General features: G+C 58.9%; 11 protein-coding genes across 11 annotated transcripts; 4 read left to right on the top strand and 7 right to left on the bottom strand.

The window, feature by feature from the left end:
* Nucleotides 1-25: 25 nt before the first annotated feature.
* BDZ90DRAFT_231753 (hypothetical protein) lies at nucleotides 26-2,148 on the bottom strand. Its single transcript, XM_025505981.1, has one exon. The coding sequence runs from the start codon at nucleotides 1,954-1,956 to the stop codon at nucleotides 82-84; it is 1,875 nt and encodes a 624-aa protein (XP_025362591.1). The 5' UTR covers nucleotides 1,957-2,148; the 3' UTR covers nucleotides 26-81.
* A 119-nt stretch (nucleotides 2,149-2,267) lies between these two features.
* On the bottom strand, nucleotides 2,268-4,249 carry BDZ90DRAFT_245980 (longevity assurance proteins LAG1/LAC1; the record flags this gene model as incomplete). The annotated part of the gene is made up of 4 exons (XM_025507534.1): nucleotides 2,268-2,336; nucleotides 2,437-3,124; nucleotides 3,207-3,599; nucleotides 3,996-4,249. 4 exons carry the CDS (start codon nucleotides 4,247-4,249, stop codon nucleotides 2,268-2,270), a joined length of 1,404 nt encoding a protein of 467 aa, XP_025362590.1.
* A 134-nt stretch (nucleotides 4,250-4,383) lies between these two features.
* Nucleotides 4,384-4,971, top strand: BDZ90DRAFT_211352 (DnaJ-domain-containing protein; the record flags this gene model as incomplete). The annotated part of the gene is made up of 1 exon (XM_025504107.1): nucleotides 4,384-4,971. A coding segment is annotated over one exon (588 nt), but the record flags the coding sequence as incomplete, so codon positions are not given.
* A 36-nt stretch (nucleotides 4,972-5,007) lies between these two features.
* Nucleotides 5,008-8,802, bottom strand: BDZ90DRAFT_231751 (hypothetical protein). The gene is made up of 2 exons (XM_025505980.1): nucleotides 8,303-8,802; nucleotides 5,008-8,211 (listed from the first exon to the last, which is right to left on the bottom strand). Exons 1-2 carry the CDS (start codon nucleotides 8,719-8,721, stop codon nucleotides 5,175-5,177), a joined length of 3,456 nt encoding a protein of 1,151 aa, XP_025362588.1. The 5' UTR covers nucleotides 8,722-8,802; the 3' UTR covers nucleotides 5,008-5,174.
* A 711-nt stretch (nucleotides 8,803-9,513) lies between these two features.
* BDZ90DRAFT_158594 (hypothetical protein) lies at nucleotides 9,514-10,346 on the bottom strand. The gene has a single exon (XM_025503596.1). The coding sequence runs from the start codon at nucleotides 10,184-10,186 to the stop codon at nucleotides 9,761-9,763; it is 426 nt and encodes a 141-aa protein (XP_025362587.1). The 5' UTR covers nucleotides 10,187-10,346; the 3' UTR covers nucleotides 9,514-9,760.
* Nucleotides 10,301-17,658, top strand: BDZ90DRAFT_158550 (hypothetical protein). The gene is made up of 2 exons (XM_025503595.1): nucleotides 10,301-10,339; nucleotides 10,432-17,658. The coding sequence occupies exon 2, from the start codon at nucleotides 10,507-10,509 to the stop codon at nucleotides 17,311-17,313; it is 6,807 nt and encodes a 2,268-aa protein (XP_025362586.1). The 5' UTR covers nucleotides 10,301-10,339; nucleotides 10,432-10,506; the 3' UTR covers nucleotides 17,314-17,658.
* A 356-nt stretch (nucleotides 17,659-18,014) lies between these two features.
* On the bottom strand, nucleotides 18,015-18,425 carry BDZ90DRAFT_214422 (hypothetical protein; the record flags this gene model as incomplete). Its single annotated transcript, XM_025504191.1, has 1 exon — nucleotides 18,015-18,425. A coding segment is annotated over one exon (411 nt), but the record flags the coding sequence as incomplete, so codon positions are not given.
* Nucleotides 18,426-21,049: 2,624 nt separating this feature from the next.
* Nucleotides 21,050-21,361, top strand: BDZ90DRAFT_206603 (PR-1-like protein; the record flags this gene model as incomplete). The annotated part of the gene is made up of 1 exon (XM_025503966.1): nucleotides 21,050-21,361. A coding segment is annotated over one exon (312 nt), but the record flags the coding sequence as incomplete, so codon positions are not given.
* An 858-nt stretch (nucleotides 21,362-22,219) lies between these two features.
* Nucleotides 22,220-23,348, bottom strand: BDZ90DRAFT_251527 (ARM repeat-containing protein; the record flags this gene model as incomplete). The annotated part of the gene is made up of 2 exons (XM_025507735.1): nucleotides 22,220-23,063; nucleotides 23,134-23,348. The coding sequence occupies 2 exons, from the start codon at nucleotides 23,346-23,348 to the stop codon at nucleotides 22,220-22,222; spliced, it is 1,059 nt and encodes a 352-aa protein (XP_025362583.1).
* Nucleotides 23,349-24,979: 1,631 nt separating this feature from the next.
* BDZ90DRAFT_158377 (hypothetical protein) lies at nucleotides 24,980-25,576 on the bottom strand. The gene has a single exon (XM_025503594.1). It carries the CDS (start codon nucleotides 25,495-25,497, stop codon nucleotides 25,081-25,083), a length of 417 nt encoding a protein of 138 aa, XP_025362582.1. The 5' UTR covers nucleotides 25,498-25,576; the 3' UTR covers nucleotides 24,980-25,080.
* A 97-nt stretch (nucleotides 25,577-25,673) lies between these two features.
* On the top strand, nucleotides 25,674-26,394 carry BDZ90DRAFT_231747 (hypothetical protein). The gene is made up of 3 exons (XM_025505979.1): nucleotides 25,674-25,796; nucleotides 25,865-25,958; nucleotides 26,028-26,394. Exons 1-3 carry the CDS (start codon nucleotides 25,695-25,697, stop codon nucleotides 26,144-26,146), a joined length of 315 nt encoding a protein of 104 aa, XP_025362581.1. The 5' UTR covers nucleotides 25,674-25,694; the 3' UTR covers nucleotides 26,147-26,394.
* The last annotated feature ends 12 nt before the right edge of the window (nucleotides 26,395-26,406 follow it).

The raw sequence follows: 26,406 nt of genomic DNA, 5'->3' as shown, positions 1-26,406 counted from the left end.
CCGTCACGCGAACACTCACGAGCGACCAGGATATGACAAACGAGTCGTGCATGTGACATTTGTGTAGAAGTTGGCAAGCATCTATTCTACTCGTCTCGCATCCTTCTCGGCCCTCTCCTCCTCAGCACGCACCAACTCCCTCACGACCAACCCACTCGAAACAACACATCCCTCCAGCAGCGGGATGCCCGGACTCCAAGATCCGCAGACCCACACCCTGACCTTCCCCTGGAGCTCACCAAGCTCGAGCTCCCAGCCATTCCACCCACCGAGTAGCCTGCCAGAGCTTCGCCGTCTCCACTCAAATAACCCTCTTTGTGCCTCCTTGCCTGACATGGTCAGTACTGCGCGTTCGAAGTGCGAAGAGGAGAGAATGGTCGACGGGTGCGGGCTGAGATGAGACAGAGGATTGGTGGTCTGAATGAGGACTTCCTCCTTTTGGTCCTCGCCAGTAGAAGGGCAAAGTCGGCGTAGCAGCAGATGGGAGGCCATAGTGTGGGTGTTTGCTTGCAGCGTCGACGGCGAGTAAGGTGAGGAGGAGCGACTTGTCGGCGATGATGAGGTCGAATTGACCTTCTCGCTTCTACCCGTCACCACCGCCCCAGCCGCTGGGCTCACGAGATTAAGGTCCCTCCAATCGTCCTCCCTCTCCGATAGCAGGGAGCGATCCGTGTGGTTGACAACCTGGCTGTCCTCGTAAGTGAAGCATCGTAGTCTGTCGAGCATCTCACGTAGCCCATCGTCACCTTCGCCATTGCTGTCGCCGTCACAAAGCGACTCGACGAAGCCCGCACTCTGATTGGCCTGCGTAGCCAGAATCACATGGTCGAAACCTTCGTACGCCCTCTGCGAACCGTTCTGCCCCTCGATCACCTCGATACATAATCTCCCCTCGCCGCCTTTGCGCGCCAGTCTCTGCACCAAGCAATCAACATGCACATTTCCCTCTTCCAGCGGCGCACTAATTCTTCGCTCAACCTCGAGCACACCAGCGGCCGCCGTCAAGTGGCTGCGGCCGAAGGTCAGGGCCACATAGTCCATGATATCCGCCACTGGGGCCTGCAAGACCGATGATGCTTGGACGGTCATCATTGCGCTGAATAGTGGTACGAGGATGGAGTGGAGAAAGTGTTGCAGCGTCGGACGTGAGGGGACGAAGAGAGATTCGATGCCTCCGGTGCTGGAAGGAGAAGCGCTGAAGTAATCCTGAAGAGTCTGACGGGCTATCGGGTGGGAAGGATTGCGTGTATGCCCCGCGTAGTGGTGCCAGAGGGAGACGATGAGGAGGTAGAAGTAGCCCAGCGCGAAGAGTGCCATGGAGGAAAGGTAGACGCGCGACGCCTCGAAACGGATGGAGAGGTCGTGTACGAACGCTTGAGCGCTTCTTTTGTCCTTGAGTGAGCTGGATGACGACGGACGCCGCTTGAGAGAAGAAGGGAGGCTGAATCCTCGGATGCCAGAGGAGCCTTCGTACAGCAGCGAAGGGCAGGGGACGCGTGACACGCTAGACGCCGGGAGCTTGACATCGGTCGTTGAGGCCTTCTGTGCCACAGCAGCTGCCTTCGCCAGCCCCGTGGCCTCCGTGGCAAACGAGTACGTGAAGTCCGACTTTCGTAACGGAACGCCCAGCTTGCGATAAAGAGCTGCCACCTTTGGGTAGTATCCCGCATTAATGCTTCGCATGGGGACGTCGATGCGCATCGTCTCTCCCTTTGAATCATCTGAGCTACCCGCAGGTACATCGATACTGTTTGAATCGAGGCCGATCTTGCTCGCTCGCTCGAAGAGGTGCACTTCGATGTCCAGGCTTGGGGAGGAGGTCGTGGCCAGGGCGTGTGCCGCGTGTAGGCCTGTCAGGCCGGAACCTACTATTGCTACGCGGAGCTTGCGTCTTGATCGCGAAGCAGGGGATGCTTGACCTGAAGAAGACGAAGATGAAGGAAGAGGGGAATCCATGATCGTCGATCGTGCGGTGAGAGTGAGGGAAGGAGTGGACTGTGCTGCGGATTGCTATGTCTCTACGTCAGCGTGAAGGGCATGAAGAGGGGCGGGATCGAAAGGAAATGGACGAGATTAGAGGTTCATTCGGAATGGGGAAAAGGGTCGAGAAAGGCACCTTTGAGCTGTTGGTATCCAGGTGGTGGGTAGGCAAAAGGCGCAAAGATCACGACACGCAACCTCGGCGCATTGATGAAGCAGGCGCAGCACGGAAACGGAGCAATGACCAGTTCCGCGCCTTGGCACTCGCGCTTCTCATGGCTCGCAGCTCAGCCCTTCGTTACCAGCGCGAGACGACAAATGCCCGAACGTTTCGAGATATGCAAAGGATACGGATCCTGTGACAAAGACGTCATCGGAGCGTGATATCTCCCCCCCTCTAGCCCCGCAAACCTACTGCTTCTTCTTCCCCTTTCCCTTCGCATCCGCAGCGGCAACCTCCTCCGTCTTCCTCTTCGCTTCCTCTTCTTCCTCATCATACTCTCCCTCTTCCCTCTCATCAGCAACATGACCCCTCACAGCGCGGAACAAAATGCGCCACATGAGGTAGTACCAGAAGAGGTTGAGTAGCAGCAAGAGGAAGAGGGGGGCGAAGATCTGGTACTTCATCCAGGGGACAAGCCACCATCCCTTCTCCGGGTTCCATTCGCGGGTATGCGCAGGGATCAGGTCGAACTGGCTCCAGACCGACCAGAGGGTGACGCTCGACAGGTAGATGCGGAAGTAGGTCCAGATGAACATGAAGCCCGCGAAGACGACGGTAGCCAGCTTGTCCAGCGCAAGGTAGTTGAGTACTTTACTCAGCGCAAGGAAGGTGTCCGGAATGTCCATGCACACGAAGACCGTTGTGCCGATCATCGTCAGGTTGATGAGATAGGACCAGCCAATCAACCAGAGCGTGACAAGATGGTGAGCGATGAGCTCGTAGTAGTCCTTGCGGGGCTTCTCGAGCTTGAGGATCATGACGAGGGCCTGCTGCAGCCAGTAGCTGAACTGAAGGAGGTAGTAGAGCTTGAGCTCTCCGCGCATCTGCCAGTGAGGATACTTGAGCCAGAGATGCTCGAGGTTGAACCACCAGGATTCTTGATGAGACATGACGTAGGTGCCGAGGGCGCCGAAAGTTCCCCTGCGCGGCGGCGAAAGATGGAAGACGATGAGCTGTGGTCAGCGACATATTGAGATGTGGCTCTTGCCTTGTGCGCGCTTACCAGTAGAGGATAGCATAACACTGCTCGGTCAACCTCTCCCTCTTGGTCTCATTCTTGATCCCCCACCACTCGGCGAAAGGCCTGAATAGGTAGATGGTCGTAGTTTGACGGATGAAGCTGAAGACGACAATGTAGAATGCCAAAAAGCAAAGATCAAAGTATCCTTTTTGGTAGCGCACGGTGTCTCCTGTGAGGGCAGCCTTTGGCTCGGCCATCAAGACCTGTGCTACGGGCACGCGATGCGAAAGGAAGAGGAATGGCTCGAATGGGTTGCGTACATGGGGCGTGACGAGACGCCAGTTTGTGTAGCCGATGATGAAAACCAAGGCAATCTTGAGGGAAGAGGAAGGAGTGGTCATCCAGCGCATGGTGTAGAGGTCCTTGAAGAGGCCACTGGAATTCGACGTCGGTCGTGATGCAGGGGCGGGTTTGACGAGTCCCGAGGTGCCCGTCGAAGGAGAAGTCACCTCGTCGACTGCTTGGCTCACCGAGGAGGCCCGGCGTCGTACGGTTGCCATGGTCGACGAGGACGATGAGGTGAGGGCGATGAGTTGGAGAGCAGAGGAGGAAGAGATGAGAGAATGCCAGCCCTGTTGGTCCTTCCCGTTGCGCTCGCCCTTGACCTGGCCGCCAGTCCATGTCGACTGGTCCGGCTCAGATGAAGCGACGCGCCCGGTCTCAGATCCGTCGAGCGGGCTGAGAGCCCTCTCTGTCCGTCCATGGGCGGCGCATCTCGTCCATCTTGGATCCGCTCCTCCGACTCATCGAAGAATCAATCAAGGAAGCTACAGAGAGCATTGCGACGAGCCGCTGGTCAACAATGCCAGCCACTCCGCCACCACCACCGCCGCCTGATGATGGCGATGGGACAGGACAGCCACCGCCGCCGCCTCCGCCTGCAGAGAATGCTGCGCCCCCACCACCACCTCCAGCATCGCCTCCTCCACCGCCTCCGCCCAGCGACTCGCAGCCTCCTCCCCCACCGCCACCCTCATCAGAGCCAGGACCACCCCCTCCGCCGCCACCACCACCAGCGGGCTCATCCTCTTCGATCAACGGCCACAGCAATCCCGAGGCGGGCCCCTCCCGTCCTCCACCTCCCCCGCCCTCAGCAGCATCACCACCACCAGCACCCGGACCAGCACCAGGAGCAGACGCCTCTTCCTCAGACCGACCTCAAACTGTCTCCTCCTTCTGGCAGGAGTTGGAAATCGAGCGTGTTCTCTCCTCGTTCCGCCTCAATCCCTACGACGTACTCGAAGTATCCCTAGAAGCAGACAGCAAAGCCATCCACAAGATCTACCGCAAGAAGTCTCTGCTCATCCATCCAGATAAGGTGCAGCATGATCCGCGTGCAGTGGAGGCTTTCGATCTGCTCAAGAAGGCGAGCACGCATCTACTTGACGAGGAGAAGAGAAAGGCATTGGATGAGACGGTCCTCTCGGCGAGATATCTGGTTTTGAAGGAGCACCTAGGTCTGCCAGTCAGTACACCTTCCGAGGATGAACGGCTGCAAGGTCTTCAACCCACTTTCGAAGAGCGAGTCCGCAAGGCCACTCGCGACCTCATGATCGATGATGAGCTTCGTCGTCGTAAGAGTCTGCGAGCCCAACATGCCGCTGAAGGAGAGGAAGAAAGGAAGCGCGAAGCTGCGGCAGAGGAGCGCAAGAGGAAGGCAGTCGAGAAGGAGAAGTGGGAGGACACGAGAGACGAGCGCGTTAAAGGGTGGAGGGAGTTTGCTAAGACGGGCAAGGGGAAGAGGAGAAAGAAGGTGGGAGAGGAAGGCGTCTTGGGTTGACATTGAGTAGGGCGAGCCACGACGAAGTATCATCATTTCCACTTTTCTGTATTTGTACATTCACGAGCCGCGATATACACTCATTCTCTGCCTCCATCGAATCATAATCGTCCATTGTCATCGCGACACCATCATCATCTGCTGCATTGGCGTGCTCCCTCACCTGCAGATCAACGGAAACCACCGGGCATCGTCCCTCCAGCAGGGGATAGCGGTGTCTTGGGCGGCAGCGGTGGGGGTGGTGCTGCTCCTCCCCCTCCTCCTGCAGACCCAGTCGCAGATCTCCGGTCCTCGTACTCCTCCTCCTCATGCCAATCAATCGGCGCCATCTTGGGCGCATAAATGCTCGACCTGGCCGACCCTGGGGTAGGAGGTCCTGGTTGGCCGAGCGTCGAGAAGCTCCCAAACCCATTACTACCACCGCTCACAGCGCCACCATTACTCTGGGGCAAGCTGCTCTGCAGACTCGAAAAGCTGAAAGTAGGCAAGGTTGGCGGAGGGGGTGAAGAGGTAGGGGAAGGTGCAGAACGCTGTTTGCCTGCGAGAACGGAGGCGGAGCGATATGGGATGGAGATGACGCTTGACGAGTCATCGAGGTCGTGGGTGTTGTCGAAGGAAGCGTTGTGGTGTGAGGGAGAGGCCGGAACTGGTGATCTACCAGCAGACGAGGCAGCAATCGGTGGCGTTGCCTGGCTGGGCCCGCCATTGAAGTATCCCGATGCGTACGATGCAGCCGGTCTGGCTAACGGAGGAGGCGCTGCGGCTGACGAGGAAGAAGAGCCATGGTCCATCAGGCTCTGCTGTTCAGCCATCCGTTGAGCCACGGCATCTTGCGCCTCGTAGTAGCGCTTCAACTGAGTCTTCTCGTCTTCCGCGCTCATCACCGCCGGAGTCATCGGGGCCGCGGCAGAGGCGACGGATGGGGAGGCGAGCGAGGAGGCGGCAGACGAGTTGCTCGCGCTCGCGCTCATCATAGTACCGCCTACGCTCTGGTGGGCGTCCACTTCGGCCTTGGCTTGCTCGTAGAGACGACGTTTCTCTTCTTCTGCAGAGGGGAAAGATGACCCTGGTGGCATCGACCCGCGCGAGGCTGAGGCCGAAGGAGCTGCTGCAGAAGAGAATGATGGTGGAGACTGCCGTTGCGCGGCATCAGCCTCTGCCTTGGCCTTATCGTACAGGCGCCGCTTCTCGTCCTCGGCCGATGGAAAACCGTGTGAGGAGTTGGCGTGCCCGTTCGATGAGGCAGGTGGAGGCGGTGCTGCTGATGCAGACGATGAGGAGGAGAGGCCACCTGCACCTTGCTGCGCTCGCAGGAAGGCATCGCGCTCCGCTTGTGCGGCTGCAAAGCGTTGCTTCTCCTCGTGTGCTGATGGGTACACAGACGCCGACTGCGGCCTTGCCTGGCTGGAAGACGAGCCTACTGCCGGGCTCGCTTGGGCTGGAGACCGCCTAGCAGACCCTGCGAGGTGGGCGTCTCGCTCCGCTTTGGCTGCCTCATAGAGTCGAGCCTTCTCCTCTGCCGCTGAGGGGAAGCTAGTGACCTGCTGCGAGTGGCGTTGCGGCTTTGCTCCCGATGATTGGCTCGCAACAGCAGACGAGGTAGCTACATTGCTGGAGCTGCTGCCATTGCCTGATCCTCCCGGCGACGGTACCTCTTCTGGCGACGAGAAGTCATCCTGCGGGAAGGTAGCGCCTTGCACGTAGCCTGCCTGGTATCTCTCTGCCTCTCGTCTCGCTCGCTCGTACAGCACTTGCTTCTCATTGCTCAGCGTCGTGGGGCTTGTCGGTGAGGACACGGTTCGGTGGCCAGTTGGCGTCCCTGCGCTCCTGCCCGCAGCCGCAGCCGCCAGAGCCTCAGCAGCTCGACGTTGATTTTTCTCTGCTTGCTGTCTTGCCCGCTGGTACAATCTCTCCTTCTCTGCTTCGGCCGCATCATGCGACTGCGGCCCACTAGATGCTGGTCTGACTGGCCTTACGTCCTCTTCCGCATCGTGGGACTGCCTGCTAGGGCGCAAATGCTGCGAAGAGCTAGCAGCGGAGGACGTGCCTCCAGTGCGAGGGTACCCAGCACCGCCTTCTTGCTGATGATGGAAGTCATAATTGACTGCAGGAACCGCCTCCTGTCCCTCGAAGACTTGACCGAGAGGAGTCGAGAACGAGTGGTGAAACAGTGCACGATTCTCCTCGGGGGCAAGCTCGCGACCTTCGTAGATACTGGCTGGTCCTGCGAAGGCAGGCTTGGGACCGGAGTGAGCTTGTCCAAAGGCTGTCGTGAAGACCTGGTCGCCTTGCTGCTGCCAGCTGAAGATCTGACCGGGGACACCGCGACCTGCCATGCCAGGTCCTGATGCAGTGGTCATCATCGTGTCTCGTCGCCCGAGGTTGGCAGCAGATGGCCCTCCGTAGCCATAGCCTGAGTCCCCTGACCTGTGTGAGGGTGCCGAGCTGAGGAAGGACAAGGAGCGCTGCGGACCAGGCTTGACGGTGGAGCCTGTCGACTGCGTCGGGGTACGTCGAGGCGCCGATCCCCCTGCTCCAGCGGACATGGGCCTCTGGATGCTCTCGCCATATGACTGCGACTGCTTTGAGCTGATGGGCGCCGAGAGGCCGGGCACGAAGCCAATCTCTGGCACAACAGTTGCCGAGGTAGCACGAGGCACGTTTGTGATGGTCATCGGCAGATGGTCGATAATGATGGGCTGCTTCGTGTCGACATAGACTCGCATCGTATATGCGACCTCGATGTGCTTGGCCGTCTGGATCGTCATGAGCGAGTGCGTTTTTGGGATGGTGAGCGCAATATCGTACGTCTTGACGTCGCCCTTGTAGAGCTTGATGCCCAGACTTTGAGCCTTTTGCACAATACTGTCAGTACGCTGATTGCCAGTCTTTGTCGCGCCTCCCATCATGCGACTCTGCCGCTTGTTGCCCTTGAAAGTGACGGTCTCGCGAATCGAGAAGGCGATCGACTTGATCTTGACGGGCGAGACATTCTTGGAGGTGAGGATGACTCTGATCTCTGCCTTGTCGCCAGGACCGAAGCAAGTCTGCTTGCGATAGACTCGCGCGATGACTTGGTTGGCCATGAGCTCGTGATCGTCGGCAACAGAGTAGATGGGCCACGTTGAATGCAGCTCGTGCTTCTCAATGGAGATGGGGTGGGTTGACTGAATGATGCTAGATGTGTCCTCCTTTCGCAGCAGGCCTCTACGGCGAATCCAATCGAAGCGGTCAAGTCAGTGAGAGTCACTCTCGGCAACACTCCCCTCGCTGCTTTTTGCCTCTCGCGCACACTCACTTCTTTGCCTTGACGCACAAGCTGGTCACCATCTCGTAGCTGATGCCAATCTGCTTGTCCAGTCTCGCAGTGGGAGGCAAACCTTCGGGTATCAAGATCTTGAAGGGAAAGTCCTCCGTCTGAATAAGGTCCCATCTTCCCTCAGCGTCTGTTTCTGCGTTACCTTCTGCCTTCCAGACCTCGATTGGCCCCTTGCCAATGAGCTCTCCCCAATTCTCCCCACTAGGCGTCATTTCGAGCTTGCGCAGCTCGATGCGAAGCCATGATGCCTTGAGCCCTTTGCCTCCTAGTCTGACCTCGACTTCTCCAGCGATATGAGCAGCGGGTCTGCCTTGGCCAGCTGGGATGCCAGGCCACCCGGTGATGAATTGCCGATGAGGCGGTGCTCGAAGAGTGAGCTTGGCCTGGCTGGACGACATGCCAGGCGCGGCGGCGGCGACGACGACGACGACGACGACGACAAAGTAGCTAGCAGGCTATACAAGTAGTTTCGGTATGGGTATCGATGGTGGATGGGAAAGAGGGACAGTGGCGCGAGTGTGAGAAAGAGGCAGATCGTGAGAGGGAGCCAAGGCAAGCGGAGGAGACGAAGCGGACTCAAAATGGCTCTCACCGCCAATGAGCCACACAGCCCGACTGGGCTGCTTCAGTGAAGGCGCAGGGGCCATCGTGCAAAAGTCCGCTCTCGCAGCCAGTCCAAGTCCAAGCGCAGCGCAGAGCCAAAAGAGGAGTGACCGAGGGGCATGACCGAGGGCCATTCGTACGACGACGACGAGCGCAGCACAGCGCGTGACCACTTGCTTCTCTTCTCTCACAACAACAAGAAGTCCACGGTAGCAATAGGGCAAGTGTCCGATGTCATTCACGACTGGCCTTGTGGTAGTGGTGGCAAGCCACCGATGATGAATGGCCTCACCATGTACTATGGCCTTCCCGCGAGCCGGGGAGCTGACAAGGCGATGCATCGCTTCGCAGCATACAGCCAGCCAGCCAGCCAGCCAGCCAGCCAGCCAGCCATCCACACCCTTTCACTTCTATCGACATATTCTTTCGACTCTCGATTCGTGGATGGCGGCGGGGCAGCAATCCTCTCTTTTCCCTCACATCTACCCACTCGCTCACCACCTGCTCATCCATGATGACCCTTGACAGATGCCACTCTGCGCGGAAGAGCTGCTCGTCTTGAGCCAGATGCAGCAATGAGGTCAAGAGTTGATCACACCGCTGATGAGAGAAGGTCAATGACCACCATTGCGTCCGGTCCGGAGCAATTGTAGACCCCGGTCAGCCCTGAGGCGATGACGCTCTCACATCGTTGACGGTGCTGCGAAGGCTGAGTGGAAATGTAGGTGACCGAGAGGCGGAGGCAGAGGCGGCGCGGGTGGATGGCAAGCGGCCTGACACGCACGCGAGCCTTGGCCTGTCATAGCCACACGCTCTCCTCGCCCACTCTGGCTCTCACTCACTGTCTCGCTGTCGGTGCTCAGCGGGCCGCACTCTTCCTTTCCCTCCCTGGCCCGCCCTGGCGACAAGGCAAGAGCAATTCCGGCAGAGCCTGCCCAATCTCCACTCTTGCCCACCTCTCATCTCATTGATTGATCTCCCCTTCCTTCCCCTCGCACTCAATTTGTTGCCCCCTCTCTCCTCCTCTCCCCTTCTGCCAACTGGCCGCTCCCGTACTTCCCGTCTTTGACGTTGTACCACAAGCACAACGAAGTCCGCCCCCCTCTCGTTATCCCAATACCGCTTGACAGGCATCGACCATTGAAGACACTCAAGGGAGGAACCGAATCGGCACCAGCATCGGCATCTTGTGTTTAGCGCCTCGACAACCTGGCATCGTACCCCCTTCCTCGTCAACGGCAAGACAAGCACTAGTACCATCGTCCGCACGCCGGCAACAGCAGACCCAGCTCAGCAGCACGGTGTCGACCTCGACTCCGCCCTTGCATACGTCCCAGCACTCGCAACTCTACCTTTCCTCGCATTGCCCCCCTTATTCTCTCCTCTGCCCTCCCCCGCCCTCCTACATCGAAAGCAAGTACCATTCTTTGATGCCCCATTGGCCTTTTCCTCATATCCGACCAATCCTCTCTGCTTGACCGGTGCTGCCCGTTGCTCCTTCCTAGTCTCATCGCTCCCTCGCCTCTACACGGATACTTCAAAACAAGCTGACGGCCAGTCGCAGCGCCTCTGATTGTGCCATGACGATCCCGTCTGGCCTTGGTCTCCGCAAGATCAAGAAAGGCAGCAGTCCAGGCAAGTCATCCTCGCCTCCTGCCGCGCTCAAACGACGTCTCAAGTCCGGCGAGCACTCTACCTCATCATCCGTCGACCGTGGTTCCGGCTCATCAACACCGCTGGCAAACGTGGGAGAGGCAGCGGTAGCAAGCAGTGGCACCGTCATCCTCAATGGGGGTCAGCCAGGTCCACTGACCGAAGCACCTTCGTCATCGTCTCGATCGCAAGAGCCAAGTGCTCAGCAGCATCACCACGCCCACCCCCATCATCACCAACGCTCCATCTCCTCGCGCTCAGAGATGTCGATCAAAGATCGGCTGTCGCTCATCGCGCGAGAGCGACGTCTCGAGGAGAACCGGCGCATCTTTGGCTGCAACGCGATTCCCGTCTTCATCAATTGCCCGGCGTCGAGTCTCAGATACCATCTCGAGCGCACAAGGGCCGATCAAGACGAGGCCAGCATGTCTCAACATGAAGATGAGCAGCAGCCCCTTCGTGAGAACAAAGAAGATTTATTCGCCTCGGTGAACAAACCCGAACAAGAGGCATTAGATGCTGCCAGCAGTAACAGCGGGCTCCAACGAGGCAACGACAACGCAGCTACACCCAGGATTGTCGAGCACCCGTCTTCAGAGCTGCCATCACGCACGCAGAGCAGTGTCGAGCATGCTTTCCTCTCTCCCACAGCTACACTGCATGATGATCCTGCTTTTTCCTCGGGCAATGGCAAGAGGAGGAAAAAGTCATCTACGTCCCGCAAGCATGGCAAGAGGAAAGCTCAAACATCTCGCAGCGTCGATGGAGATGTCCGGGGCTCAACAGCGCCGAACGATGCTCCCTCCGAGGTCGTCATCACCAGCAGCAATGACGAGAATCGCGGGCCGTCGCGGGCTTCCAATAGGATAGACGGCAGGTCGTCGCCCTATCTCGCGCCGCCACAGCTCGACCGAAGCGGAAGGCAAGCATCGCCAAGATCACCCTCGGAGGCTGGTGGCAGAACGACGTCACGCTCCGAAGGAGAGGACCGCAATGATACTCTGAGGCGTCGCTTTGGCAGGACGGCGAGCAGAGATAGTGCTCGCTCATCCAATCCTTCAAGAGCTCCCTCGCGCGCGTCGAGCGGAATGACGACCCTGAGCGACGCATCGTCTGAGGCCGTCGAGATGGAAGCAATGCAGTTCCACCCCTTCGGGTGGAGAGAAGCAGAACCGTCTCCATCAATGACATTAGCAGCAGCAACAGCGAGTAATCCAGCCGTGATCGAAGCCATTCAGCAATCATCGCCAAGCCCTTCGCAGCCCTTGATTGCCCCGATGCCGCTGCCGGCACCCTCTGACCCTTCTCAAGTCCAGCCTCAGCCTCTTTCCAACGACGTTAATCGTGTTGATGCCGTCACACACAGGGCCATGTCGCTGCATGCTGGGCCTCCAGCGCAGTTTGCTCCACGTCCCACCATCTCACTGCTGCCAAATGGCGAGGTTCCCGGTATCCCTTCGCCACCTCGTGCTCCTCGCATGCACATCTATGCCAACGGCCATGGAGGTGGATATGGTCAAGCTCAAATCCACCATCGACGAACTAATCATTGGCACGCACCCCGACCAGATCCTCGTCAGTGGCATCGCCAACCCTCCCCACTCGGTTCGCGCTCTTCCGACTTGGATTCCACATCTACCGACGCCCGCAATCGCTCAGACGATGCTGCTCTGGACAAAGACAAGGACAGGGTCAGCGCAGTACCTGGAGCTTCTCTCTCGCAAGCTGCCACAACCGGCAACAAAGCGAGCTCGAGCAAGAAATGCAGGCAGGAGCGAACCAAGGCCGCGATCAAGGTGCGGGAGGCGAAGGCTCGACAAGAAGAGCAGAGCAGGCGGATTGCAGAGGCTGTGGCCGCAGCTGAGCGTGGCGACAAGATAGGGCCTACTTCTACGTCAACACAGCCGCCACCGTCGCCATTTTCCCCCCTCGCACCACAACACAGCAGCTCCGACCGCTCTGCAGGCATTAGCTCGGTTGGCAGATCGTTCAGCGCCGCAGATTCCCCAGTCTTTGCGCCTGGGCAGGCTACGGAAGACTCCGGCGGCTCTCACCATTCTATCGATTCCTCCCTCGTCACAGCTGGCTCGACGTCACCTTTGTCTCGTCAGGCAAGCGACTGCAAGAGGTGGTCACGAAGGCTATCGAGAACAGACACGGAGGCCTCTTTCCACACGGCAATGCACAGTCAGTCTTCGTCAAGTCTGCCAATCGCCCCTTCTCCTGGTCAGGAAGGCGTGCGAGACCACTTCACGAGCTCACAAGACGAAGCGAGCGATGGAATGACCATGCTCGACCACGCTGTTGATCAGTCAAGCCGCTCATGGGGCCCGACGTCGACTTCAGATGCTGGCGTGACCACCGATCCCGATGCCACCATCTGCAGCCCACCCCCTCGCGTCATTGGCTCGACAGCATCATTCGATGACGCTGGTTCTATGGCTAAAGAGGAGCTGCCGATGCATGATAGCGAGGCAACCTTGCTGCTACCGAACGTACGACTGCCCCGCAATCAATCACCTTACCTCTCAACAGTGCGCAACGAGGGGCGCAAGGACAAGTCACCTCGCCCTTCGTCACGGTCCCCTCAGCGTCCGCACTCTTCTGCCTCGCACAACTCACGATCGAGCAAGGCGAAGAAGGAGTCGAAGCGCGGAGCAGCTCCATTATCAGCACTGCCAGCTGACGCCAGCAACGCAGTATCGGGCCAGCATCAAGATGGCGGAACTGTGCAGCTTTCTCATTCACGAGGCGCCGCTCATACCGCTCCGTGGCTCCTGCGACGAGAGTCACAACTGCGTGACGATTCTGTCGCGGCACTTCGGGCAATGGAGAGTACGAAGCATGGGCAATACCGATATCGTGATATCAAGGATGAAGCAGCAAGGCTGGAAAGGACACGGGAATGGAGCAGTCAGCTCAAGACCATGACCGCGCCTGCCCCAGCTCAGGCTCGCGTCGCTCAGGCCCAAACGTCGTCAGGTCAAGCAGCCTATCTTGCGCCCTTGCCGCTCGTTGCACTTTCCCCATCAGATGCTACATATGGATCGTCCCCAATGGCTCTCCCATCTCCGCATTTGCCGCAGGCTCCTCCCCCGGGCCTCGCTGCACCGGCGCGCAAGAATGTCCAACACGCCGCGCCCATGCCCGCAAGCCCCTCCCATCCAGATCCACTCGCTCATCGATTTGTTGCCTCGCATTGGACGCAAGCCGGGAGCAGTGACCAAGGCTGTACAGCTGACGCCGAATCTGCCTGGCTCGTCGCACAGCCGGATCGTTGGCTGGACACGAAGATTGCGCACCCTCACCTCATCTTTGTCGCCCAAGTCTCCCAGATGCCAGCCTTTGAGGAGACGCATCAGCGCCGCTCAAGAGCGAGAGAGTACCGTCTAGCCAAGTTGGCTTGGTGCGATCTTGAAGGCTTCGTGGAGACGAGGCGATGGGTGCAGTTGCGTGACGGTAGTTACAAGGTGCACCGTAGCTGGCGCACCCACTCAGTTCTTGCTCCTGGCCATCGGCTCAACAGCATCCGCTACCCTTGCGAGGATCTTGAACGTACAGCACATCGCTGCAAGGAGATCTACGAGATTTGGAGGCGCGAGGTGCAGGGCGCTGCTCGCGATCATGAGGACAGCATGGCCAGACGCCGAGGCCGAGGAGACAGGGACACGCCAACCAGTCGCCGCCCACGACGAGTCACCTCCGCCGAGCGCAGTCCCGATACGTCGAGGACGGAGGACACATCGTCAGGTAGCGTAGAGATTACTACCGTCCTCGGAACGGGCAGCATGAGCAACGTCGGGCACGGTCCTGCCTTCACCAACACAGAAACCGTCCAGCCTCATCAAGAAACGTCAGCACCCACCGTCGAACCGCACGTAAAGCGATTTGCCTGGCTCGATCGGCTTGAGGCTATGCAACGCGAAGAAAAAGATGGGATCAAGCACTTCATCAACTACTCGTCCGCAGCGTGGGAACAGAATGCCGGCGGCTGGCTGCCGAATTCTGGAGAGGAAGACGAGGCCAGCACGACATTAGCTCCGTCGCACATGGAAGCTTCGTCTAGCCCGGAAGCATCAGCTAGAGTTGCGACGGCGCCGTCATTCTTCCCGATGCAGCCATGCACCGCCTTCATTGACCTATGCTATCGACCGCTGGTTCCCTTTGCTCCTCTCAGCGACGCTGTGGCCAGCAGGATGTCTCTGAGCGGTGAATCGACTGAAGGCTCTGCAGAGGGCAGCGGTACTGGAACGCCCATGACCGGTAGCCCAGAGATCAGGTACCAGCAGCCGCTCTCCATCCCTAGATCACCACCACGAGCTCCGGCGAAGGACCGTCTCTCGGCATCAGCTGCCATCTTTAGTCAGAGCAAGACAAGTAGCAGCGGCAGCGGTCGTCGAAGCAACGGCACGACGAGTCATCATCATCAGCAGCAGCAGCAGCAACGCCAGCAGCTTCAAGACCTCGACCCTGCGAGCTTGCCAGCAGGACCCGTTCTATTGCCTGTGCGTGACCGGCTGCTCGGTGGCAGCCGCAGTGCCGTCAGTACGCCAGGGCCGCATACTTCCAACTCACGATCGTACGGCAGCCACCATTATCGTCGCTCTCATGCTGCGGCGCCGCCCCAGCAAGTTCAAGGGCGACGAAGTGCGCCATTCCCACAGCCAGCGAAGGATGAAGAGGAGCACATCGAGTTTCTCGTCGACGCTGTTCGCTCCTACATCGCTTTGGGCCTACAGCCAGGAGAGGAGCCTCACAATTCTGGCGTACCGGAGGATACGGCCTCGTCGTGGGACGCACCTGCCCCGCGCAGGCCTGTCACTGCTTCTGCCCGTTCTCCTGGACGCCTGCCGCCAGGAGCGGCTTATCATCCGGACATTCCAAAGCTGGCAGAGGGGGTGCAGCAGAAGTTGGCGCGGGATAAGCACCAACATCAGAATCGGCAATTGGAGCAGGCGCGTGGACGTCAAGCAGAACCACTGCCACTTGAGCGTCAGCCATCCGCTGAGTCCCCTCGTACACGTACCCCTTCCTTTCGTCAGCAACAATTGGAGCTCGAGAGCATGTATGCTCTTCAGCAGCGGCGCCGTCAGAGCCACCATTACCGTCACAGTCAATCGGATGATACCGACGCTGCTTCGAATCACGATCACGTCTCTAGGCGCGGTAGTGCCGATGGGATACACCCTCCTCCATGGCTCGAGCCCACGCCGCCGAGACATCAAGATGGCTACGTGAGGCAAGAGCAGCAGAAGGTGTACACGAGCGTAGGCGTTGGTAGTCATCAGCACACCAGCTTCTGGTCACGGCGAGGGGCACACTCCGGCCAACGAGGAGCGAGAGCTATGCCGTCTGACATGTCTGTCTCATTCTCAACTCCGAGGCCAACGGCGATGTCTCCTGCAACTCGATACGGGCCTCCCACACTTGATGGCGACCCTTTTGACGACCCGGCCATCCTTGCTGCAACGTTCAGGAGTGTAGATGCTCGCTCGATGCCCGGAGGGCCAGCAGGAGGCCCCAGCGCTAGTCCGAAACCGGTCCTTCTTGGTCCCCAACCTTGGGTCAGGCGACATTCTGATGCTTCGCCGCTACCTGCACACGACGCTGCTGTGGCTATGACGCCGCAGCCAATGCTGATGCCCCACTTACCAGTCCTGGCCGGAACAACAGCCCGTTCTGAGCTGCACGTCCCCTCTGACTACGGCCAGCACAACGCATCAACATCGAGCAGCCGGGCTACGACGCCATCGGCGTCCACGAGCACGCCCTCACCAATAGCAGCCGTCTCAGAGCCGATGCCGAGAACTGGACAGGCGCAGCTTCCCACACGCACCGCTGCTGGAGATGGCATGCTGATGGTGGCCATGACATCTGTTCCGGTGTCGGCGAGAGCGAGGCTGTCAATGCAGCAGCAGCAGCAGCAGCCCATGACCATGCCATCGGTGTCGCCGCCGATGCAGCATGCTGGCGGACCGTACCAAGCTGTGCTTCCGCCTTCGCAGCTGCGACAGCAGCATCACCAACAGCAGTACCAACAGCATCAGCTGCAGCGAAGAGAGCGTCCGCGATACGTCATCCAGGCTGGCGGGCAGCAACATCACCAAGACTGGTCAACAAGCTCAGTGCCTACCACACCGCACGTCGAGGCCGATGCCACCCCATTCCTGCCATGGGTCCCGAGACGAGGATCGCATGAGGCTGCCCTCGGGCAGCATCATTATGTCGAACAGCAACAGCTACAAGCGCAAGGACAAGTGCGCGAGTCGAGCACCTCGGGTCTCCACAACGTCCCCACTGGCACGGTTCCCGCACCAGCAACATCGCTTGAGCCAGGCATCATGAGACAGCGGGCCAGCATGTCCACCTTCGCTCCCCCGACGCAGACAATGATGGGCATCGTAACGGGCACGGCATTGCCGCGGACGCCACAGTCCGATTCCCTCGTTCACCTTCAGCGTCACGAAGGCGGCTCAGCGATGGCAGCAGCGACAGCGGCACCATCACCGCAGCCAGCAGCAGCTGTTCAGGGCGGAAGACCGCAACCTCCACCGCCCCCACCACCCGGCATCGCTGCCTCTTCTCCGCACCTAGGAATGGCGCCACCACCTGCGCGCTTCGTGCAAGCGCCGAGCTCATCGAAGTCCGTAGGCACTGCTTCCGCAAGCTCAATGGGTATGCCGCCGTCCTCGCCGCCAGTCATGGCTCCCACCCTGGCGCCTTCAGCCTGGTAGCAGAGTCACTATGTCCTCCGCAAGGCATAATCGCCATCCTCTCTTTGCTTTCGGGTACGCATGAGCCATTGGTAAGCTAGCAGCTGTTCGTGTCTCGCCTCTCCAAGCTGGCAGCGTGGTCTCAAACCCTGCTCACTCCTCCCGTCTAGCGGCTTCGTCAATCGCTCGCTCGCTCGGCTCGTCTACTTTTTTTGCTTTCCATCCTCACCTCCCCGCCTTTGGGTCTGTCAGCTGGCCTCGTCCCCTTACCATCGCCTCATAGCCTTGTCGCGTCTCGTCGTCTCCTGTCCTTCCCGGTTCGTCAAGCTCTCTCCTGTCTCTCTAAAAGAAGAAAAGCACACAGAAAAAGCAATGAACGATGAGCAATGTAAGATAATTATGATGAAGCGATGTAGCGCAAACAAAGTATCGGAGAAGAGAGACTAGGAGCAGGATTGAGAATGATGCTGAGCGATGAGACGGGAGCGAGGGGAGAGTGAGAGCGCGATTGAAGTGGGGGGAGGGAGGATCTTGAAATGCTGAGAGCCCATCGACTGCGGATTGCTGATGATACCCTAGTAAGACGTTGCGGCGGAGGAGGGGCTGGATCTGCTGATCTCGGCGGTGGGACAGGTCGCGCGTGCTGATTGTGGGGCGTAGCGCCGCAGCGATTGACGTGGTCGATCTTCTCACTCCGCTTTGTCAACGTTTTATTGCCTCTTGCTGCCCTTTGTCTTCCCGATCACCACAGTATCCGTGTAGCCGACCACCTTGGGCTTAGCCACGCTCCTGGCCTCTACCGTGTACTCCCCAAGGGCCACATCGGTAGGCACCTTCCATTCGTAGCTTCCGCAGCTCTCCCCTTTGGGCGCTTGCGCCTTACAGCTCGATTGGTCGTGGATTGAACCGACCTTGGACGTGATTGTGTAGCTCTTGCCCGAGCCCTTGGTGGGGACGAGATGTATGTTGAGCCCCCCAGCAGGAGCATTCCACCATGTGACATGTTGGGTTGAGCCTCTTGCCCAGTTTACCTTGCATTTGTAGTAGCCGCAAGAAGGGCTGACCACGTACACCTCTTTGCCTGACGGGTCGTCCGGATTATCTGCGCCCAGGACGAGAGACGAGAGAGAAACGGCCGCGAGGATCGCTGTAAAAAGGTATGACTTCATCATGAGCTGTTGTGAAAAGAGTGTGAGGCGTCAAGACTGTGTTGAGGGTGAGCTGCGGGTTTGAGAGTGATGGTGAGATGGGAACTGGACAGGAGTGAAGAGCTGTCAGGAGAGTGAGCCGCGAACAAAGAGCGTAGGTAGGCGTAGCTGCCAGCTGTAAGACCGTGGTCGTATCTGGAGTCGGAGGAGTATCAGGGGATTGATGGCGAAGAAAGGAGGGAGCGATTGAGTCAGGGGGTGTTGATTGCCGGCCACGGCTTCTCCGCCGTCGATCCAACACCTCGGACCGCCGGCAACGGGCGAGCCACGCGAGCGCTTCCGTTTGTTGATGCTCGGCCGCGGAGGAGAGGTGTGACCATCTTCCGCGGCTCGACGCATTGGGATCATTTTTGGCATCACCACCCTCATCATCATGACGCTGACTCAAAGCGCGGCGAATGATCGGAAACCAAGCCGCTACGGGGCAACCGATCACCACGACTTTGCCCGGGTGAGACCCACTTACGACAGCAAATTGGACGTGGCGTGCTCAAGCTCGATACAGTGTGGCAGTGAGACACCATGAAGCTTCTCGTTTGTGTGATGTGGGCCGAGGCTCTCTCTCTGTTGATGATGATCTTCGTAGAAACCGATGCTTTGATGTCGATCTGTACGGTAGTGGGCCAAGGCTTGCGACGACGACGTGGGAATCAGAGGCAAATATACGACGGCGTTCTACATGCGTCAGCTCGCACGCTGCGCCGCGGCTGCCGAGAAAGCAAGCAAGCAATTCAAGCCTGCCCTTGCTACTGCCTCATTGCCCTGCGTCGCAAGGCACCCTCGCTTCCGACGATGACAAGGTGGGCGACGATGGCGACGCCGACATCGTCGTCATCGTCGGCTCGGAACTGATGGGTCACTTCCATCCAAGCCACACATCGGCGACATCACTCGGCCACGCTTGGCTGCCTTCGATGCGGAGGTAACGTTGAGTCTCCGCTCGGGCGGCGCGTCTCGTCGTCTTCCTTGGTACCGGTGAGTCTGGCCCGACTCCGCTCGCTCCTCTCTAAAACCCAAATCTTTGGGCAGTCTCAGAGCCATAATGGTAGCCTAGACTTCAACATCGACGCCGAGCCGACGCGAGACCAGTCATCGTCATTGATCCAGAAGCTCAAGAGTGAGACACAGAATGAACGAATGGAACGAGCGAGGGAGCGAGCCACAGAGCTTCACTTGGCACTTTGGGAGGCCCCAAGATTGCCACGGCGCTCCAATGCTCTGTGCACAATATGCTCAAGCTCGATGAATGTGCCCATTTGACGGCGTGGCGCTGGCATGGAAGGCCGAGGCTATTTGCGATGTGAGGGGCAGGGACAGGGCAAATGTCGGTCCTCTAGTGCTGCGTGACGAGGGGCCAGGACCCTGGACACAATGGAAGCGCGGACGATCAGTCACTGCATCGCGGCTGGCGGAGGTTCGGAAGACGTGGTCATCGTCGATCAAACTTCAGCGTCGAGCGCTCTTACCCGCCATCCGTTGCTTCCCCGCCACCCAATTTCGGCATCATCACGCTCAGATGGTCCCCGTGGAATGACGAGGTATAGTTACGATGCACGCACGATCGTGCTGCACGGTCGCTCGCCACCGCTTTCGTCTGTCGTTCCTGCCCGGCGGTGCTTGCTTGCTAGCAAGTAGCGAGAGGTGGGAAACATGCTGGGCATGAATCTACAGAGGAGGCTTCCAGTTGCGAGACATTTGGAGGTGGGGTCATTCAGCTTCCCACAGCGGCTAGCCGGCTCTTGCGGAGTCAAGCAAGGCGTGAGAAGGAGCAGCGCAACGTATGCAGGCTGTAGGCAACGGGACAGCAAGCGGAGGAGGAGCATCTAATCTGGGCGTCGGCCTGTCGGCGTGCGTACATCTCATGAGGGGTCCGCTCTTGTATAAGAGGGGAGCTGAGGGGAGCCCCGAAAGCGTTCCCTCATCTCACCATCGAGAACATCGTCTCTCCCCTCCCCTCCACCTACCTCTCCCCAAGCCACTTTCCTCTTACCTCACACCGCCACTCTCTTTCGCCCATCATGCAGACCTCCTTCAGCAGCCTCGCCTGGATCGTCCTCCTCGCCATGGTCTCCACGGTCGTCACCGCCGCTCCCGCAGACCACCCCCACCCGCACCCCCACCCTGCAAGGCGCACCGTCACTAGGACCGTCACCGTCGCTCGCACCACCATTACGCGCACCGTGACGGCCGCAGGCACCACCAAGACCGTCACCGTCAACGGTGGGGCTGACGCCGGCCAGACGACTCTGCCCTCCAGCTCCAGCTCCTCCACCCGCACAGGTGGCGCTGCTGCTGACCCCACGTCGTCGTCCAAGGCCGTCTCAAGCACAGCTAAGGCGTCCTCAAGCACAGCCAAGGCGTCCTCAAGCACGGCCAAGGCCAGCTCGAGCACTGCTAAGGCCACCTCCAGCACGACCAAGAAGTCCTCCGCTGTTGGCAACCCCACCACGGCGCCCACTACTGCCCCTACGACGCTGCCCACCACCACCAAGAGCAGCACGTCCAGCGCGGCCAACCCGGTCAACACCGCCTCGCCCGCCTACCAGCAGCTCGCTCTCCACAACGCCAAGCGCGCCATCCACAACACGCCCAACCTGACCTGGAACCAGACTCTGGCAGACTACGCCCAGACCTACGGCTCGAAGTGCGTCTTCGCTCACTCCAAGGGTCCCTACGGTGAGAATCTCGCCGTCGGATCGCCCGCTTCCTCATGGAGCAGCGCGGACCTCTTCCAGCTCTGGTATGACGAGGGCAAGGGCTACGACTACAGCACCACGACTTTCAACTCTGCCACTGGACACTTCACTCAGCTTGTTTGGAAGAACAGCAAGCAGCTCGGATGCGCCATCGTTACTTGCGATGCCAAGGACTTGGGACTGAGCAGCACCACGGGTACCCCGGCTTCTTACCTTGTTTGCGAGTACTCGCCCGCTGGAAACGTGAGTGCATCAAGGAAGGGACGCTCAATTGTGGATCCAATGCTGACAACCACATCGTTTCCCTTCTCGCTCTCAGTACGCCGGCCAGTACACTCAGAACGTTCTCCCCGCCAACGACCAGTAGACGTCTTGTTGCCCCTTTCTGAACAGTCCAGACTCGTTTCGCTGCTTTCGCTTCTTCTCCTGCCCTGCCTCACTGCTAGCGCACTTTCTGCACCACGCTCTTTGTTCCTTCTACCGTCACTGCTCTCCACTGTATCGCACGGCGCATCTGTCAAGCCTCAGACTCACGTCGCCGACTTTGCAATGGACACACTCTCTCGATCTCGAGACACGTATGCCCCTGCCTTCTCATGCATCAGTGCTCTACGACATCCCGCCCGAAGGGACCGATTCGATTGGAATCTAGGAATGAATTTGATCAAAAGTAGAGCGAGAGGAGGGACAAAGACAAGAGCGAGAGCAAAAGGGAGAGTAAGAGAAACGATTAGGAGGCGAGGAAAGATCTGAGCATGTGTTGGAATGGTCATTGGTTGTGGCGGAGACGTGCTGTCTGATTTGGTATGATCTATTGATGGTGTTGTCGGCGCGGTCGTCAAGTTCGCATGCGGTGGCGTCGCGACTTGCAGGCGACGAGATGTTGATGCTGCCTTTTCTATGTTCCTGTAGCGACGTCGAAGTTGATGAGAAGCGACTCAATCGGAGCGGTGCAATTGAAGAAGTTTGAAAGTCCCCGGCGCCACTGTCCTCCCGTGTCCTCTCGAAGCTCGTCTACCGCATTCAGTACCCGCTATACGCCCTTGCCCTCTCGCACATCTGATGAACCTTCAAGCCCGTCTTGTTGCCCTTGAGGAAAACCGAGTTCTTGCGCACGGCCTTGATGATGCGCTCCCGCTCCTCCCGCCCAACCGTAGTGAGGAGCTGCGTGACGATCTGTAGACCCTGCGGGACAGAGGCAACCTCGACGAGCATGGAGCGGCGATTCTTCTCGCCCATCGAGTGGGAAGGGACATGGCCGTTACTCGAGCGCTGCTGCTGTGCTATGCCGCCTTCCTCTTGTCCCTCGACGAGCTTGTTGATGTAGCCCTTGAGGAAGTGCGAGTCCTTGCACTTGAGCGCGGTCATGATCGCCTTGTGACCGTATTGTGAGAGGGAGAGACGAGGCGCCTCTTCCACGAACCGATCATAGGCCTTTTGGCGGTTCTCGGCACTGCCGTGCTCGATCAGATGTTGCACGACCCATACTCCCCATTGGTTCGCAGCACAGTCGGGGAGACGATCCAGCACCTCTTGAATGCACTCTGCCTTGTCCTCCTCTCGAGCACTCTCGAAGAGGTTTTGGACGATGATACTTCCCGTCTCCTGCGTAGCGAGCTGGTGCCAACGACCACGCATGCTTCCATTGATTGATTCGAAGACACGGTGGCCAAAGGCGGCGTCGCTCCACTTGATCTCGAGGATCTTGGCCCAGACATGCACGCAGTTGCGGCTGGTGAAGTTCGAGAACATATCGTTGCTGAGAAGCTCATCGACGATTTGGCGCTGTAGGTCTTCGCTCGTGTCCAGGATGCGTTGCACCACGTGACAACCGTACTGCGAGGTGGTGAGGTGGGCGAAGTTGCCTCTGTCAGGGGTCAGTCATGGTGGTCAGTAATTGCCATGACAATGGCTGCGTGCTGGGCTCGCGCACTCACTTGAGCTTCCAGGCAATGCTCGCGTTGACGGCGATAGCGCGCTGAATGAGGAAATTGCCGTGCTTGTCCTCACAGAGTTGCAACAGGTGCGGCTCAAGCGCTCGAAGGATGCTCTGCTGCAGGTCAACTTGCCCAGACTTGAGCTGCTGCTGCAGCGCGATGCTGGCCTCTTGACTGCGACCAGTCAGTGCTTTGGCAACGAGGACTTCGGGCATGAGCGAGGCAGGCGAGGGAGGCGCGCTATGGTGATGATGATTCTGAGCAGGCAGTCCACTCGCGTTCACGTAGGGTGTGCTGGGCGAGTGAGAGCGTGCTCGGGGGACGTGAGGTGGCAAGGCTCGCTGATCGTAGCCCGCGCGCATGTAAGGGTACGAGGTAAGGTCGAGAGGGAGAGACTGGTCTCCGTGATATGAGGCACGAGCTCGCTGGAGGTAGTTCTGCTGCTGCCTGGCATGGAGGAGTTGCTGAGTGGGCGAAGCCGGCCAGTGGCTCTGTGCGTGGCTGTACTGGTGAGATGGAGGGGTGAGCTCATGGGTGCCCAAGGCTTGACGTCCGACTTCGTAGCCTGCCTGAGCTTGGTAGCGGATTTGCTGGAGAAGCTCGTCCCCTGCATGGTCTGCGTTGAGCGAGGCCGGGGATGACTCGTCAAAGTAGCCGCTGTGCTTGACACGTTGAACATGAGGGCTAGCATCAGGGCCGTGGGCAGACATGATTGGGTGATGCAGCTTGTCTGTCGACAACACGCGGTGCATGCTCGACTGGTTCCAAGGTGTGAGCGAAGAAGAAGACATGGAAGACGAGTACTCGGCCTCGATTCGTTGGATCGTCTCCGTGAGGCGTTGATTCTCGTCCGTGAGCTCTTGACAGCGCTTGGCGAGGCGAGCATTCTCGACTTGCTGGACGATAAGCTGAGTGCGCAGCTGAGGGGTCGGGGCCACAGAGAGGTATCAGAGAGTCAGCATCAAGGACGAAGGCTGCATGTATGCACGGCTCCCGCGCACCTGCGATGTCTCGCTCATGGCGCTTTGGAATGACGAAGCGTCGGAAGACGGTGAAGACAAGCTGGCAGTCGGCGGCGGCCAGCCATTGTCGCCGACACCGGAGCTGCCTTTCTGAGTGCCAATGGGCTTGGGGTAGGCGGACAGCGGCTGGTCCATGGGATGCTGGTTTGCTCGGTAGCTGGTCATATCCTCGAAGAAGGAGCTGGTAACGCCACGCTGGCCGCCAGGCGAGGAGAGTAGCTTTGCCTTGACTTCGGTCGCTCGTGGAGAGCTGGGAATGACGAAGTCTTCTGCTCTGGTGCTCGAGTCAGAGATGCGAGGTGCTGATTTGCCAGATAAGCTGGTGCCTTCTTGGCTGCTGCATGGACCTCCTTCCTGATCGGGGACGAGAGGGGGAGGTGGCCAAGTCTTGACTTCGTGGCGAACCACAGCAGTCGGGGCCGGCGTCGATGAGCGAGGGTAGACTACATTGTGCTGAGCTGACTGGATGTCATCGCGTCGACGCTGGAAGAGAGTCGTCGAGAGAGATGGCTGCCAGATGCTGGGGACTTCGCCAGTCTGCTCGTCGTCAAGCTGCTCGCGGGTGCTGAGCGACGATCTGCGATAGGGCTCAGCGTATTTGTCTGGAGCAGCAGAGGGGCCACGCTGGTGGCGAGTGGGCGTGCTGAGGTCGACGCCGCTGTTCGCGCTTCCCATGGTGTTTGGCGTCTCGGGTCGAGCGTTATTGACTGTGTTTGAGGTCATGGCGGTGGAGAGTCAGGAGGTAGCGGTGACTTGTTCCAAGTGGCTACGACAGGCGCTTGAGAGCTGTCCGGGGCTGCTGGAGTTTCTTAGGAAGTAACAAGAAAAAAAAGGAAAACCTAGTAACGCTGCTTGTCGTAGAGGAGGGAAAGACACGGGCAAGAAAGTAGGGCAAAATGGAGCCTAAGGCGTGGCAGAAAGCAGCCTACGGCGGGCAAGGTGGACAGGCAGATTGATGGGCAGCAGTCCACGATGCCGCCCTCAAGTGCTCTACGCGAAGAAGAAGATAGTGGCAGGAAAGTTGGTAAAGGGAAGGTGGGGGAGGGGGGAAGGACGAGATGGGATGGAGGGAGAGGAAGGGAAGGGAGAAGCGGCGGGGCGGTGTGTGTGCAACAGTGATCGAGGGAGGGGGGCTCGTGGTCATGCCAGATGCTAATTCGCTGGACGCTCCTTCAATGTGACTTTTTTGGAATCGGACTTGCGGGCGAGGAGTGACGGCGACGGCGTTGCATTTGACCTGAGCTTCCACTGGGCCGCTTTGTGATCCGTTTCCTTGAGTGCGTCGTTTGCCCTCGGGACGTCCAATCTCGCCCCTGTGATGCTGAGCAGCCGCTCGAGACATCGGCTCATCGGTTCTTCACGCTGGTCAGCAGCTTGCACCGGACGGCTACGCTGGGTACGATAGAGCGATCGAACGCCTCTCCGCGGACCCCAACTTGGCTCTCTCTCTCTCGCTCTCCCTCTCCGTCGTCTCCACTCCCGTCCAGACACGCGTGGAGGCTGCAGTTTCAGTCTCACCAGACCATCACCTCGCCCACGATGCCTCTCATTCATATTGTGCTCCTCAAGGTCAAGGCCGACATTTTTGAAAAGGGAAATGGCAAAGATGAGCTCGTCGCAAAGTTGGACAGCCTGAAGGAGGTGGGTGGAGCATGACAGGTGGAAGAGGCAGACCTGAGCTGACCCCCGCCTGTCTCATCGGCTCGCAGCTACCCATCGCTAAGACGAACTGCCAGGAGTTGTCATGGGGTCCTCCAGTCTATTCGGAGCGAGCAAAGGGATGGAATTACGGTCTCTACACCAGTGAGCTCCAATAGAAAGAGCACGATAGCGCTCAGAGCTGACTTCGGTCGCGTCCTGCCCATCTGCCAGAGTTCGCCGACAAGGCCGCCTTCGAGCAATACCGTGACGATGAGGGTCACCGCTCGTTCGTGCAGACAGCCATTACCCCCAACGTGGACGAGGTCATGGCGTACGATTTCGAATACTGAAAGCAACCCCGATAAGAGGCCATTGAGGGAGACTTCGTTTGAGGATCGAAATGCTAGACGCACGCCAGCCAGTCTGGTTGAGCAAGCCCCAATCTATTTCATGCTTCAGGTTGTCTCCCTTCGCTTTGATCGCTCTCGATGAGGTTCAGTCTGAGTCTGTCGTCCTCGTCAAAGTGGGTGGTAGTTGCAGTTGTCGCTCGTAGCTGCCAAGAGCAGAGCCACGTGGCAATGAGCCAGACCATAGCATGTTGAGCCAGAGC

Source organism: Jaminaea rosea (genome assembly GCF_003144245.1).
Source record: "Jaminaea rosea strain MCA 5214 unplaced genomic scaffold BDZ90scaffold_5, whole genome shotgun sequence".
Taxonomy (NCBI): Eukaryota; Fungi; Basidiomycota; class Exobasidiomycetes; order Microstromatales; genus Jaminaea; species Jaminaea rosea.
Note: the sequence above shows the minus strand (reverse complement) of the source record. Positions and strands in the feature narration are given on the sequence as shown.